Here is a 16,746-nt window from a genome sequence, read left to right as displayed (position 1 = left end):
TCACAATCAGACCCTGCTGGCAAACCCCGTGTTTGCCGCTCTCCTCAACCAGCGCCTCGAGGGCACGGGGTGGACTGCCGAGCTCCTGGCCAACTTCCTGTACAACGGCCCTCCCGAAGACCGCCCAGCCGGCATGCCGCCCTCCGACTGGAGGAACGTTTACAACGCCACCACCCAAGTGCTGAAGCTCCTGTCCAACTTCCTTGGCGTATGTAATCCATTTGCTTTTACTAGAAGCACCTCACTAAACCTGGCTTCCACCTCATTCGTGCACAAGAGGATTGTGTGACCTCTGTAAAGTGGTGGATTTAAAAAAAAAAAAAAAGAGAAAAAAGCTGTTCTGACATTTGAGTTTTTTTTTTTTTTTAAACATAATCCCGATTCTCACCGCTATGGGAAATTGGCAAATACATATTTTTTTTTGCCCTTCAACCTCTCCACTTTTTCAGCCTGTCCCTCTGTGTTATTCATTCAGTTTACCTGATATTACCCATGTGATTTCTTTGGTTGGCGCTGCCATTAAAAACAAGTGCTGCGTGACCTTTAAAGTACTCAAACATGACTGTCTGCTGGTAAAAATGAGTTGAACTGGCTGTGTTTTTTTTTTTCTTGGTTGTTGGTTTGCAGATCCAACTCCAGCGGCATCTTACACATTAAATATAGATGGCCATTTATCATATTGGGCCAATTGTAATTTCCAAGCCAAGATATGGAAACAGCTATTAAATTACCTTGTGTTTTTACTTACAAAGACTTGGTGAATAGTCTTGTAGTCTTACATAAGTCCTACTTTACTTTAATTTCCTTTTCTGTTCACAACTGTCACACAACACAAGGGAGGGGTACGATACGTACGCAGAGTGCTTTCCGTCGAAAGCACAATGTGTCCATGTTTAGCACGGTGCTTTTTTAGCTCTTTTGTTGCGGCGTCTATGCTCTGCCATTGTTCAAATCAAAAATCAAAGGCTGCAGTTTTTTTTGGTTTTTGTTTTTTCATCTTGCTCACTCAGCTTTTGTGTTTTTGGAAGAAACGAGGAGAAATGGCTTTGGTGTTGTGCTCATTAAACTTTAATAGTCTCAGCTTCATAAACTGTCAAATGCACAGGAAGATCTGTAACTACGTTCCTTCCATGATAATCATAAAAATTATGTAGAATCTGAAATGGCATCAAACAGAGTGGTGACTTTAAGTTTGCCGCAAAAACCCTTCTTTGTGTACATTGTGCGAGCAAACCCATTGCCTCACATTATGTCACAGTGGGGATAGCTATCCAATACAAGGCCAATAAAATTCCATCATAATTCATTCAATTTTCTGCTCTATTCAGAATGAGTATCAGAATAGGGGCGGCATTGAACCTTTGCTCTGGCATTCACTTTTCTGTGTGCTTACATGTTAAGGAAAACGGCTCCTTTCAGTCTAGGGCTGAACAATATATGCTTTAAAAAATGCAAACAAAATGCCTCAGCCATAAGGTTAATAATCCAGTATAGTCATTCAAATTACATCCACAGTGAGCAGAAATTGAAAATTAATCTTAAAGACAAAGCCCTAGTTCATCTGAGGAATAACATAATTAGTCTGATTTAATTACTTTTTTTTGTTGTTTTGCATGCTCCCCTCTGCCTGGTGAATAACCAACAGTAATCCCTTGCTGGAGCCAGCTGATCGCTGTAGCATGCATGGAGGAAAAGCAGGCTAACAAGTGTCAAACGTGCAGATATTCAGGGCGGGCGCAGGGGGACGACTTGATAACGCGTCCTCACAAATGAGTCACGTGCCTCCTTGAAATTATAATCGGCGAGAGCAAATTATTAACCGAAGATCAAAGTCCAACAATTTGCGGCCATTTTATAATTGGCATGGCCTCCCTCCGCGGTGCCGCCACCAGCGTGCACATTCAGGAGTCTGGCTGCATCTCGTTTGTGGCACAAACGCAAATTAGAAAATGCGTTTCAGTCATATGTGTCCCATAATTTAACCGGATAACTGATTAAGTGAAAAAGATGGCAGGAATAAAGAGTCATTTGAAAGGTTCATGTCAACAACAATGCACATTCTGCGTAATCCTGGGAATAAAACAGGTCTGGTGCTCATAAAGAATGAACTATTTCTGTACTATAATGTTTTTTCTTGAGCATTATACATCCTCGAGGGTGCTTGTAGATGCGCACTAATAACTTGTCAAGTCTCATCTAACACCATTAAGTTCATTTATATGTGATGTCTTCAACCGAAGCGATAGCCAGCACTTGTCTGACCGCTTGACTTCTGCATAGGCGTTTATAAATGTCACGGGGGATGTTAATGCTATCGCTTACTGTACAGCACAGCTATCAGTCAGCTGCACCAGCTTGGCCACTGCAAGCATGACGCAACCATGACTGCAAAACTGCATGTCTTGTCTCAGTGAATTAGGCCAAGATGGGATTGGCGAGCTATCAGCGGGACTGCTCTCCCAGTCGAGAGCTCGAGTCAGAATGTTGATATGAGATAGGCGAAATGCATCAACGCACATTTCTGTCGCTTCTTGGAACATATTAGCTTTTGCCGTGACAAAGAGTGGCGGCGACATTCGAAGACGGTTCACCAAGCAGATTAAACACATTAGAAAGACTCTAAAGGCTATTTGTGAATGCAGTAGGGGCAGTCAATTAAATTAACTGAATATACCTAATGGGAAAAAGCAACACTTGTGTTTAATTCTGATCAATTTAGTCGAATAAAGGAGTGGTTAGGATACAGCCTCTGTACCAGGACTGTGTAGAACATTTTCCTCCCTATCTTTCACCTCCAAACTTTGGGCTCGTGTAACTCTTCAGCACTCCTCACTAGTATGAAATGGAGTTTCTGTGATATTTCTGTGATATTTGTTTCCCACCATAGTTTGATATAGAATACAGACTCCTGGGGGAGGAATGATAAAACTATTGCGGCACTGAGATGTGTGGACAGCTGTCAGGTGTGCCTGCCTCCCAGGATGGCTTGCTCATTATCGTCTCATGAAACAGGGGGACAGGGCTACAGAACAGGGGAGTAAGCAAGCAAGGCTGTATCTCATTTGCTTGTCTCTGCCGAAGCCCAAAACATCCCCCACCCCCCTGGCAGCTCCAGATAATTTGGAACTGCACTCTGCGTGGTTTAGTCAATAGCTGGGTGATACTTTTTTTTTTTGTGCTAAATATCCATCTGCCAGTGTGTTCATGCCTCTCTCCGTTTCATTCCATTATTTGTAGATAGTAAAGGTTTTTGTAAAACAAAACAAAAAAAGGGGGGGAGGGGTGATTTACTGTAAGAATATTACGCCCATATAACAGTTTGTCTCTGTTTGTTGACAGTGTTTAGACCTGAATAAGTTTGAGGCGGCACCAACCGAAGGCCATCTGGTGAACAGAGCCTTGGAGCTTTTGAAAAATGAAACGTTTTGGGCAGGTGTTGTCTTTGAAAACCTCCAGCCGGAGTCCAGCGATCCTCCTCCTTACGTCAAGTACAAAATCCGCATGGACATTGACGAGATAGAACGTACCAACAAAATACAAGAAAGGTATGTGACACAACTCAACCTGTGGAATACAAATGAAGAATTGTTGTATCTGAAACTGAGTTACACGTTCGCTTTAACTTTGATTCTGATACAAATCAAGAAATAATTTCACATTTTGGGAAATGTGTTTATTTGATTACTTTCTGAGAGCAAGGATTAGCAAGATTGATACCATGATTACATATCTACGTTAAAGATATGCAGCTAATCCAGGAAATGGCCTGTTCCTGCCCAGCCTTTAAACTTTTGGATACGTCTAGGCTAGTTGTTCCCCCTGCCCTACGCTAACTCCAACATTAACCCTAACCCTGGTTTCATTTATAACGTCATGAATATAAGAAAAATCACCTCTAAATCTTGCTTTTCTTAATTCTTAATTTTAATTCTTAATTTTCTTTGTTTTTGGACGTCGTTCCCCGTTTTCAAGTCATTATGCTAAGCTAAGCTGATTGCTTACTGATTTTTGCTTAAAGCTACTGTTCCCTTTCCCTCCTGTCTCCACTTGCGAAAGATGTAGGCCAACAGTCTGTTCTGTCGATGCTCTACAATGGGGATAAGCCTCATCGATGGTGATCCGTATTTATCCTTGATGTAAATCCCTTCTTTTTTAGAGTGTAATCCTTCCTCCAAATGCAGAGATTAGTTTTTGTCTGGACCGTTAGAAAGTTTTTTCTGGACATTTCCTAGCCATCGACTTCTCTATACTCCTCGTTGCTTGCTGCCCCTCTTCATCTCTCATTGGCAGTCATTGCTAGTTGACACAAAATGCATTGCTACCAGAGTACAGGCAACATATTTACTCATTTACATCGGAAAGCCCAGCACCGTAGCTTTTAACATTTAACTTAGAGACATGAGCGTGGTGTAGATCTTCACGTCGAACTCACTGCCAGAAAGCTAAGCACATTTCCCAAACTGTCGGAGGTATTCCTGTAAGCCCAGATAGTAAAGAAAATGCTGATTTGTACCCTTTCTGTTTACATAAGGATCATGTCCTTTTTAGTCTTTTAAAGTTTACTGTCAGTCTATACAACCTCTAAAATACACTCTGGCGGTATTTCTGACCATTCCCGTTGTAGTTTACTTGCCCTTTACTAAGACACATCATGGTGTGTCTTCTTTTAATAAGGTCATGGTCTCCCGGAGCCAGAGACAATTCCTTTAACGACCTGCGCTATATATGGGGAGGCTTCGCCTACCTGCAGGATATGATGGACCATGGCATTATACGAGCGCAGACATCAAAGACCCAACCGCTCGGTGTTTTCGCCCAGCAAATGCCATATCCTTGCTTCGTGGATGACGCGTGAGTACAAAAGATTTTTTCTGATTAGAGGAAGAGGTAGGAGGTATTACAGCAATACATTTCATCTCACTCCAGGGAGTTGCCACTCACTGCCACCACATAGTTGAGTTATGAGTCTTATCACTCACTCGGGCCCTGCGGAGAGATGCTTCCTCTTATTTGTCTAACTTAAAGTTTCTTTCATATCTGTTGTGCTTCTGCTAGCGTCCTATTCTCTCTGATCTCCGATGAACTAAGATACGGAACTCCCTCAATAATACAAATTTTAAAAGTAAATCATACAAGTCTTTAATCTTTGAGAGGTCTTTATCAACAAGAGGGAAGCCATGGTTGAAGGCAGTGAGATGGAAAGAGTAGTCCAAAACTATTGATTTTAGTCAAACCACAGGAAATTCCTGAATACTTGGTGGATGTTGAATTATTCAGGCAACCACTCTGAATCCCTTCACTCCTTGTATTTCAATCTCAACAAACACACAGGAGCAGCATCACGTGCAACGACTGATAGCCCTCCATCTGTGTTTCAATTGTGTCTATTGATGGCACCGGCTTCCATCATGTTAGATCATTCACCTAGGGACAGAAATGATGCGGCATCGCACTGAATCTTCCGCAGCCAAGATTTCCTCGGAGTCTGGGAAATTACTCCCATCCCCACACCATTATGATCTCCATTAATAAAGGAAAAGCCCAGTGATGCCATCAAGAGAAAAGATAATTACCTGGGAGATTTAGGTCCAACAACACAATACCCTCTCTTTTCAGCAGACACAAAATACTCTCAGCCCGTGGGAAAATGTAATTCCAGAGATTAGCGATCTAATTTTAAAATATTCTTTGCTTTGGGTAGCACTGGATTCACAGTGAGTCGACCTTCGGGGGGGTGTTTCGAGCAACATGTTTAAAGAGGCTAAAGAAACACAAAGAAACAGCAATGTTATGACTCAATGTATTTGGGCTGCAAACATCTACAGGCATGCTGTTGTTGAGGTTTTTAACAATAATATCCTGTGTTTGTATTGGAAAGATAGGACACAAAAATGCAGTTGTGTTGTGAAAAAAGAGGAACAGATGTAACTAAATTAGTAACCTAAATTAAGGCATGGATGCACCAAACCGTCGTCGTAAGAAGTACCTGCAATCAAGGCTGACTGTGATATCATTTGTGTCTGGACCAAAGACTTGCACTTGAACATATGGCATATGGCAAACTGGCACGTTCTGTGTCTGCATGAAAGGAAATAAGTCTTCATGCTTGCAGGTGGAAGTGGTGAGTAGGGCTAATGTTAGCTGGTAGAATAGGAAGCTAGGAAGTTGGGCTTTCCTGAATCATGCTGATCAGATGATCTGCAGTTCTGGATTGCTAAACCAATCAGCCAATCAGGGTGATCTATCTAACCTACACACTCTGTTGCATATTCAACATGCTCAATCGGCTAAGAAACTACTAACAGGGGTCCAGCTAGTGGCAACAGTGCAGGACACGCCACAAAAACTAGGTCCAGAGTTGCTCGGGTTACACCGGCAGATGGCTGACGGTCAGCTTAGAGTGTTTTGGCCTTAAAACACATATATGATTGTTGTTTCAACTGCACAAGTGGGTGCACTCGATTTAGCATGGAAGACCACGGGATAGTTTTAGAAGTGCTACTAGGAGGATAGCTGATCCAGATACCGTGCCCAGTCGAGATATTCATCTCAGAGAAGCATTGCTACTTCAGACTAAAACGCAGAGTCATCCATTGTATACATGTCAAAACACACCCTCCGCAGATGGACCAGATTCCTCCATGTGCTAGTAATGCACAGTTCCAGAGGCCCAATTTCATTTTCATTGTCATTTTACAACTCATTGTTGGGATAATGATCTGAAATTCACGGCTACGGCTTATTTGCCCGCTCCAGCTTCATCGCCTCGGTGCCCATCTTTCTAAAACAAAGGATTAATAATTACAGAAGATAAATAGGAGCCATAAAGCACTGCAGTAACCCTCAGTCCTACCACCATTTACTCTTTCGCCTGGAGAGACATTTGGGCAGATCTATAAATTATTAACACTTGAAAACTGCTTTTTCATTCATAAATAATTGAGAGTGAAATCACACAAAGGAAGATGCTCTGAAACACAGAGAGGCACGATGGGGTGGTGATTATTTTCACCTCGTACTGTTTGTTGCCAGGCAAAATGAAGGGCACGGTTGTGCTTTTGTTGTCCCTGTTTGCGTTTAATTTGACTAAATCATTATTTAGACTCTTAAATTACATTCCTCACCAGTCACATATGAGATGTTTAACTCTGAGATTACAATGACCAATTAACACAACAGAAAATATTTTGACAGAAGAAAAGTAAACCTTTCCACACCTTACATACAACCTTATCATGCATTTCATTTTATCTAGTCTTGTGAATCTCACAGAAACAATATTTCCGCTTCACCGATAGACTCCAGCCAGCACGCAAGTATTATCTGAAGTGACCCCAACACTCATCATCAGACCTGACTTCGAAGTAATTTCCCTTTTGTGTTCTTGATTTCCTCCTGAAAGCTTTCGGCAGCCATGCACCCGATGAACTGCGGACAATCTGGGCTACTTCAACCACGGCTGACCCCGTTGGCATTTTGAACCTGAGATAACCAAACTGTATTAGCCCCCGCTGTCTTTGTATTCACACTGTGCACAGTCCCGCGATGACAGTGCGAGATAAAGCCGGAACCCTGCGGGGCCTGATAGCACATAAACTGGTCCTTTATCAGCGGCCCCGGCGCCGTTGCACGCTCCTGAATCAGAAGCATGTCTTGTTTGGATCCTCAGGCTGTGCTCCCCATCAATAGGTCTTTTACGTTGGCTACATGTTAGATAATACAAGCTTGCAGTGGATGTGAGGAATATTTGACTGTGAAGGGGGGGGGGGGGGGGGGGGGGGGGGGTATATTTTTGTCTCATGTCACAGTGTGACATGGCGCAATAATAAGCATCAGAAAATATTTCCTCTATGCTGCAAGAACCCTCTATAGCTACGACCGCACATGAGCTTTTGATACTATAAACTGTTATCCCATCTTTCCGAAAAATTGTAACCCCCTGCTCACAGAATAAAAAGTAGACCAAAGACTCATATATTGATTCAGTCAACTTAGCACCAAGCTATTTACTTTTTTGCAAGGGGTCATCATTATCATTCCAAATTGTCAGAATGCAGAGACACGGCGTGTAGCCAATTGCATGCTGATTAATTCAGATCTGAGTCTGCAATGAGAGATGCAATAAGACGGTTAATAGGTTTGTTTATACGTCCTGCCCTGTGTGACGCTTTTAGAGATCTGGTATTTTTTACCATTAGATGGATACCCATTGGCAAATGTGGGACTATTCATTACCATCTGAGCAGTTGAAGTGCTGTTGTTTGGGCTTTTTTTGTGTAACTGTGTGAGACTTTTGCTGATAAAGCTGCTACTCTGTTGCCTTCAAATGAAATGCCTGCAAAATCTGGCTAGTCATGTCTCACCAGTGTTTAGGCTCGTCTGTTAGGGACAACATGTTTACAGAATGCGACAGGGAGTGGACTCTTCAGTGGGCTCTGTGGCTGGAGCTGACAAGAAAAACGTCAATGTGAGGTCAACTAAACTCATGCAGTTTAAAACCGCAGTAACTTTGCGATGAGAAATTAAAATGACAAATGTTTTCTGCAAAAGACATTTCAAAAATGTGGAGAAACACCTTTTTTTTGAACTGTCATATTAAAAACATTTGTCCAAACTAATAACTGGATTAAAAAGTTTAGCTTTAAAAATGTTTGTGGAAAACGCAATTAGCAACCTCTAACAGATGAGATTTAATTTCAGGCTTAAATGAAAAACATAATTCAGGCTTATTTGTAAAATGCCAACAAATTACAAATCAAAAAAACAAAAAAAAATACTCAGAAATATTTGCACATTTCGAAAAAAAAAAATAATCTAACAAAAAATCACTCTATAAGATAGATGAGATTTTATTTGTCACTTGCACATACAGTGCAATGCACAGTGAAATGTATTTTTGTACCTGCAGCCAGTAATAAAAAAGTAATACAGTCAAACAGTAATAATAGCACATAGCACACAAGGTAAACAATATAAGTATAAAGGTAAAACTGAGAAAAATAAAATAAAATACAGACTGTAAACTTAAAATGTAAACTTAGAGGGTTATGTCGTATATACATACATTTACAATATTTAAAAGCAGCTATGCGACTACAGTGCAGAGGTGCAGTGGTATTTAGGTCCGGTTAAGGCTCAGAGTTGAGCAGGCGGATGGCGTGAGGATGTAACACCCCATGATCCAAAAAGTCTGCACCGAAACCAAGCCATGATTTCCTGCGTAGACTTTGTAGACCTGTGTGATGAAACTGTTGAGGGATAGATCACAAAACATAGAAAAACTATTTCTAATTCATTCAGCATTCCCATGACTCCTCCTAGAGTTAACCGTTCGGCCGAAGTGAGTGATCATGCAAGACGAGCCCTGGTCAATAATAGTCACTCTAATAGAACTTCAGTCCTCTGCAGCAATGGGGGACCTGTGGGAATCACTAACGGCTAGACGGAAGCCGCTCATGAGTTACGGACGTACGCCAGTTTGCCAACATTTAAAGGAGTCTGAGAGCGGAGTCCTTTAAATGAGGATGAAGATCTCTGGTCTGATGAAACCACAATTGAACTCTTGGGACAGAAATCTCTGTCTGGAAGTGCTCGACGTCTAACTAGTACTGTATACTGTACGATGAACGTTGTGGTGGTGGTGGTAGTGCCACTTTGTGTCAGTGGTTCCAGGGGAGACTTGTCAGGACACAATGATGCATGTAGAAAACCTGACAGTGTAGTACACTTCAAATTAAAAGTACTAAAACAGCTAGCTTGAAGAACCGGGCAGTGTGTAACTCTCTGAATGCATACCGACTTGATGCTAACTTTTCTTACATACTGCTAGACATATGACTTCAGGAACAACAATTTGAGGTCTACCTTATCATGACTTCAATGTCTGTAAATCCATTTTCATTTATTTGTGATCCCAAATGTGTGGATAAATTTAAAAATAAGGAGCATTCTCAGCGTAGAGTGTAAAAATATATGGGTAAATGGAGTCTTAAGTGCTCTTTGTGCCAGAACCAAAACAGAGTTTCTCCTTGATAAAAAATTTTGTACTAGCAATAAAATACTCCACATCTGAAAAGTAAAACCTGCTCCCTTTCAATGAATTGCTTATTTCTTACCAGCCTAAGAGCTCAATGGTATATTTGCTCAAAATGAGAGAGAGGAAGCTTTTTTCTTTTCTTCTTTTATTATTATTTTTTATTTTTTTCATAGTACGCTAACCTCTAGGGAGGTTGCGCTCTACTATCTCTCGATTTACTGAGAAATCAGTCTTCCAGCCTTCCTAAATTTAGGTCAGCCCGCCAATGTAACTGGAGCCCGGTAACGCAGACCTGCCTGGAGTTCTATTACTTAAGCATCTTTGATCGATCCGCGAATGTATAATTCAAGAGCATCTGGTGGCAAGGTTGTCAGTGTCAGACACGGTGTGCATGACTGATCTCTTCCCCTCTGGTGCTCCAAGTCACAGAAGGAGTTAACTCACACAGGCTGTCAGCTGTTGCAGAGACGTTGGGTTAGAACAGGGAGCACATCATACCTCAATTGGTATTCAACTTGAGGCTGCGTAGCTCCCTAGAAAAGGTGCTAATGCATCAATTAGCTTTTTTTTGAAGAGTATTGATTCCTCTTTTAGTTTGAATTTCCGGGTTCAAAGAGGCGGTTTTATTTGTGTAATCTTGTGAGGGATTTTGGTTTTAGTTCCTCTGGGGCTGAACTTTTAGAAACTCCGTGTCAGCCGATCCTCCCCTGCGGCTTTCAAGACCTCGTTTGAAAAGTGATCCATCCCGCGAGGGCAGCGCAAGTGTCCTCGAAAACTAGTGTGTCTCTGCTTCATTCAAGTTCTCGTGTAACTTAACTTCCTCCGTGGTGCAACTAATGCCGGGCTCAGGCTGCAGAAGTTTTAAAATCCTGCCTGATTCAGAAACCAGGTTGCCTCACACACTTAAAGAGAAACTTCCCAGATATTCTTATCCCTAATCTCCAACTTGCCCACACTACAAGCTTTGGAATTAACTCTACAGGATGCTATTTCGATTATCAGGGAGCACTAAATGCACCATTCCGTGTAATCTCACTGGTAAATGTGTATTAACAAAATAGAGACTGCATTACAAGAACTTCCTGTAAAGTTAGTGCTTCACACACCAGTCGGTTGTGGTAATGTACATGCAAGCTGGCTTGCCAAACGCCAATTAAACCAAGAGAAAGAAGCATCAGTGAGAACTGGAGCTGAGATTTTAAAGACTATAAACAGTACAATGCTAGCTAACGTTAGCCTAGAGAGCTAAAATGTTCACTGCCGCTTGACAACACCTTCTAGCTGTAGAGCCGTCTCTATTATTGGCTATTGTGAAAGTACTGATTTAATCATCCAGACCCTTCTGATTCATTGAGTGGTTTGAGTCTAAGACCAGATCTGTAAACGTCTCACACTACCAGATAATCCTAGCCAAATCTCCTCCCGATTGTTTGAAGGTCTAAATTAGTGGATAAGGTGTAGTCTGAGCCCAATTTTAACTTAACCTCCCTGTTGTCTTGGCGAGTATGCCGATACTTTCAATATCAGTTATACTGTACAGTAATTCTGCACAGATTGAAAGTGAAAAGAGTGGATGTTGTTTAAATGTTGTTTGGCTCCAAGAATGTGAAAGTTCTTACTTTGCTACAATTTTTTTGTTCTGTAACTTACGGCTATCTGAAAGTAAATTAAAATATGGGGAAAAACAACTAATTGATGCAAAAACATATAGCTAATAAAGCTATCTAGTAATTTGGGGAAGTAGATGTTTAAGTGTTTCCTTGTGGGAGGGATTGCTTACAGGAAAAATCCATGCAGATGTACTGGAAGCGTACTTTGATCTATTGTTGACGTGAGATCGCCTGAAAGAAGAGCTTCGGTCTACCAATTACCTCAGATTCACTTCACCTATTCGTTTGTGCTGAACAGCACTTCGCTTGCATTATAAGCCCCGTATTTATGGAACGCAAGCATAAGTGATACGTGGAATCCATACTTTGTCAGAATGTATTTGATATCCCTGCTTCGCCGCCTAATAAAGCGAAGGAAGCACTTTATTATATTGGCAACGGACGAGATATTGACATGGCATTTTGGTGGCATTATGAAGCCAGTTTAATATCGCCTTATTGTGTTGTAACAGCATCAAATCATACATCATCCCTGGCATGAGGGGAAGCACTAAATGCTCGATTGAGCTGATGCACCAAGTTTACAAAGGTTAGCTCAGCGTAAAAAAAAAACACCTCACAGGAGTCTAGGAAGTTTTTCTTTTCTTATGTTTTAACAAATGCTCTTAAACTTCATTTCCAAGAGATCATCTGTTTTGTCCCTCCCTTTGTGAACATGCTGATGCTTTTTTGTTTTTACTTACAATTGCTTTCCACTATAACCAGCTTCGTACAGAGCATTGGACGCATCCTCCCCATGTTCCTGGTGCTGGCCTTCATGTACAGTGTGTGCATGAACATCAAAGGCCTGGTGCTGGAGAAGGAACTGCGGCTCAAGGAAGTGCTGCGTGCTGTTGGCATTCAGAACGGTGCCCTTTGGTCGGCGACGTTCACAGAGAACGTTGTTCTGCTCCTAGTTCCCTGTGCGCTCTTAAGTATCATAGTTAAGGTCAGTAGAAACGAGTCGCTCAATGGGAAAGTGCCAAAACACAACGCATAGAGTCTGAAGGTGGTGCATGCGCTTCAGATATCCACCAAAATGTTGTTTGCATACGGAGTTTTCTGTTGTATGCAAAATTACTGTTGCATTTCTGTATTTTACATTTAAATTTAATGCTTAACTCAAGTTCTAATTTCGCATTAAAAGCAAATTTGAAATTCAAAACTAAAGCTGTTAAAATGCAGCCGGACCAAGAAAACAAACATCTGCCAAAATGCACCCAGCTCTCAGCCCTCACGGGCCCTTCAGGTTAGAGAAGAGTTCATGCTTTGTGTTTTGGTATTCTTGCTGGTGTTAATCATAGCCATCACTGAGCACAGAAATCATTATCCTCCAATCAGCTTTTTTTTTGGTGGGGGGGGGGCTAATTAATTGAGCATGGAACCAAAGCTGCTGTTCTGTCAAATTCAAATCACAGCAGCTGTATTTTTCCACTATTTCCTGTAATTGCGGGATGTAATTGTAATTGATTCTAACTTGTAATTTGGGATGTGTGTATATTTGCGTGATTGCAGTTATGATCATTCATACACTATTTTACATTGTTTCACATCTACTTTGCTGGATGATGTCTCAGAGTCCAGTTTAAGGAGTCAGTACAGTAACCTCTCCATGAAAGATGATTTAATTCAAGAGTAAGCTGGAAAAAAGCGTTTGAATCCTAACTTGTTCTTTGACTTTTGTCCCTGCAAGCTTAGTTTTCTGTGTGCAAGTGTGTGCATTCAGACGCAGGCTGCAAGCTCTCTTTCAGAAGTGATAAAAAATCTGGATGTGTGTGTGTGCATGTGTAACTAGCTATATTTATATGGACACTGGTATTATAACAATTGGAATAATAGCCAGAAGATGCCTCATGTAGCCATGGCAACTGGAATAGACGGGCCTGATGTTAAGGAATTTGGATAAAATGTTTTAAAGGAAAACGTTCATTCAGTCGTTTCTCTCTGGGTGGGATGGATGCCTTCTTTCTGCACAGGGCTGAACATGAGCCTGGCGTCATCAGGAGACGTGATGAGCTTCAGGAAGGAAGGAAAAAATGGTAGTAGCAAAACGAGTTGTTTTAAACAATGAATCTATATAGGCAGTACAGTAGAAACTGTGCGTTTGTCCTGGTAATCTTCTTCTGTTGAATGAATTCAATGCTGACAATATACACTATATTACCAAAAGTATTCGCTCACCCATTCAAATGATCAGAATCAGGTGTTCTAATCACTTGGCCTGGCCCCAGGTGTATAAATTCAAGCACTCAGGCATGCAGACTGTGAAACAAGACATTTGTGAAAGAATGGGCCGCTCTCAGGAGCTCAGTGAATTCCAGCGTGGAACTGTCATAGGATGCCACTTGTGCAACAAATCCAGTCGTGAAATTTCCTCGCTCCTAAATATTCCACAGTCAACTGTCAGCTCTATTATAACAAAATGGAAGCGTTTGGGAAAAACAGCAACTCAGCCACGAAGTGGTAGGCCACGTAAAGTGACGGAGAGGGGTCAGCGGATGCTGAAGCGCATAGTGCAAAGAGGTCGCCGACTTTCTGCACAGTCAATTGCTACAGAGCTACAAACTTCATGTGACCTTCAGATTAGCCCAAGTACAGTACGCAGAGAGCTTCATGGAATGGGTTTCCATGGCCGAGCAGCTGCAGCCAAGCCACACATCACCAAGTGCAATGCAAGGCGTCGGATGCAATGGTGTAAAGCACGCCGCCACTGGCCTCTAGAGCAGTGGAGACGCGTTCTCTGGAGTGATGAATCACGCTTTTCCATCTGGCAATCTGATGGACGAGTCTGGGTTTGGAGGTTGCCAGGAGAACGGTACATTTCAGATTGCATTGTGCCAACTGTGAAATTTGGTGGAGGAGGAATTATGGTATGGGGTTGTTTTTCAGGAGCTGGGCTTGGCCCCTTAGTTCCAGTGAAAGGAACATTGAATGCTTCAGGATACCAAAACATTTTGGACAATTCCATGCTCCCAACCTTGTGGGAACAGTTTGGAGCGGGCCCCTTCCTCTTCCAACATGACTGTGCACCAGTGCACAAAGCAAGGTCCATAAAGACGTGGATGACAGAGTCTGGTGTGGATGAACTTGACTGGCCTGCACAGAGTCCTGACCTGAACCCGATAGAACACCTTTGGGATGAATTAGAGCGGAGACTGAGAGCCAGGCCTTCTCGACCAACATCAGTGTGTGACCTCACCAATGCGCTTTTGGAAGAATGGTCAAAAATTCCTATAAACACTCTCCTCAACCTTGTGGACAGTCTTCCCAGAAGAGTTGAAGCTGTAATAGCTGCAAAAGGTGGACCGACATCATATTGAATTCTATGAGTTAGGAATGGGATGGCACTTCAGTTCATAGAATGAGTAAAGGCAGGTGAGCGAATACTTTTGGTAATATAGTGTAAATAGGGGGAGTAGTATGTTATTTTTATTTTATTTATTTAGGCATTAATGTTTTATGCCATGTAAACCCATATGTCATATGTAAGCGTTACGTTTAGCGTCCACAGAAGCTGTCAAGCTAGAATCTCAATAAGGTTAAAGTAAAAATGTCCAATATTAACATATAGACTGTCTTTACAATCGCTATTCACAACACCACTAACTAGTAAACACTGTCAGTCAAACCGTACTGTGCTCAGTCAGCTCTGAAACATGGACTCAGTCAGACCTTATAGACCTCTGGATGGAATTTGCATGCAGAAGACAAAATGTACAAGCCTAAAAATCTCAGTTTACGAACACAAACACAAGTTAAAAAAAAAAGAAAAAAAAAAAGTAACAGATACAAAACTACTATCACTTTTTTTTAATAAATATTGTTAATCTATAGGCCTCTGTTTCCCCTGGACAAAACTGTAATGCTCAAAATACCGGTATACTGGTGAAAGCACAGTTGTTTTTTTTTTAGTTAAATTATTTAACAGTGTGTATTTTTGCTCCATCTAATATTTCACCAGCTGCCAAACACATTAGAAAAACAATCTCATATGGGTCTAACATCTTTAATCATCGGAGTGCGTTTTAAAAACGGAGTTGTTCCCTGAAAAGACGCTGCATTCATTTTAACAGCTGTTACGGTCACATTGTGCATTATCATTTTTCCTGTTCAGCACACGTGGAAATATAAGGTGTTGTTTATGTATTGATCTCTTGTTGGGATATGGTGACCTTGCTTATCTCTTGGATTGATCCTCTGCTGAAGAATCGATTAGGGAATAAACAAAACGCCACTGTTGTCATAAAGACCTTTGGTGACATACAACAATGCAGCAGCATCTTTCTTGGTCTCCTTCAACAACCCCTGGTTTTGTAGTTGCTGTTAATGAAATAAAAAAGGATGGTTATTTCAGATCGGCCTAATCAATTTTTGTGGTATAATTGGAAAACGCGGCCGCTAAATAAAAACTGATATTTGAACAGCTGGGTGAAATGTAATTTCCCATCAGCCTAATGTGTTTGCAAGCCATCAACAATTTGTAAACATTAATAACAATAAATTGAGTTAGTCGAGTGCCTTGGAGGAGCAACTGCGAGCGGGATGTGTATTCAGATCACAGGCCCGTTCTAAATGATAATTTCACAGCCATTTTTCAGCACATTAATAATAATAGCAAATCAAATGGTAATTATCATAAGGCTGTATCTGGATTAGGTGTGACAACAACCAGTTTTGTCATCTGCACCTGAGCCCTCTGTCATTTTACACTTGTTTTCTCTTCCATTACGATGGAGGTAATGCATTTACTGTTTGGCGTCCAGACTGATGTATTTACACTGTTCCCTCTTCCTGGCTCACGGCTCCAATCAGCCGAATAAAAGCTTTTGTTTGACAAGATTTTCTTCTACAAAAACTAACACCGATCGGCGGCGATCAATAAACCCTCCCTCGCCCCGAACTGCACGTCCTTGTTTTTAGACAGCGTGAAACCGTCTTCCAAATGTTTGCATGTGGTCATTAAAATTTGATTAACTGAGAGGTGGCAGGGGAAAAAAAAAGTCCACCTTCACAGTTGGAAGAAAAAGCCATTGACATCTAATTAATCACTGAAGCACACAG

At 41.5% G+C, this 16,746-nt stretch overlaps 1 protein-coding gene across 1 annotated transcript in view; it reads left to right on the top strand.

The window, feature by feature from the left end:
- The window catches only part of LOC311486628 (phospholipid-transporting ATPase ABCA1), a gene marked incomplete at its 5' end in the record, with an annotated part of 154,027 nt that overhangs the window by 28,175 nt on the left and 109,106 nt on the right, over positions 1 to 16,746 (top strand). Inside the window, 4 exons of the mRNA XM_084542543.1 lie at positions 11 to 208; positions 3,340 to 3,545; positions 4,675 to 4,851; positions 12,412 to 12,634. Of these exons, the coding sequence (XP_084398669.1) occupies positions 11 to 208; positions 3,340 to 3,545; positions 4,675 to 4,851; positions 12,412 to 12,634 (804 nt within the window). The remainder of the gene's footprint in view (positions 1 to 10; positions 209 to 3,339; positions 3,546 to 4,674; positions 4,852 to 12,411; positions 12,635 to 16,746) is intronic.

This window comes from Chelon labrosus (assembly GCF_963514085.1).
Source record: "Chelon labrosus genome assembly, chromosome: 1".
In the NCBI taxonomy this organism is placed as follows: domain Eukaryota; kingdom Metazoa; phylum Chordata; class Actinopteri; order Mugiliformes; family Mugilidae; genus Chelon; species Chelon labrosus.
Note: the sequence above shows the minus strand (reverse complement) of the source record. Positions and strands in the feature narration are given on the sequence as shown.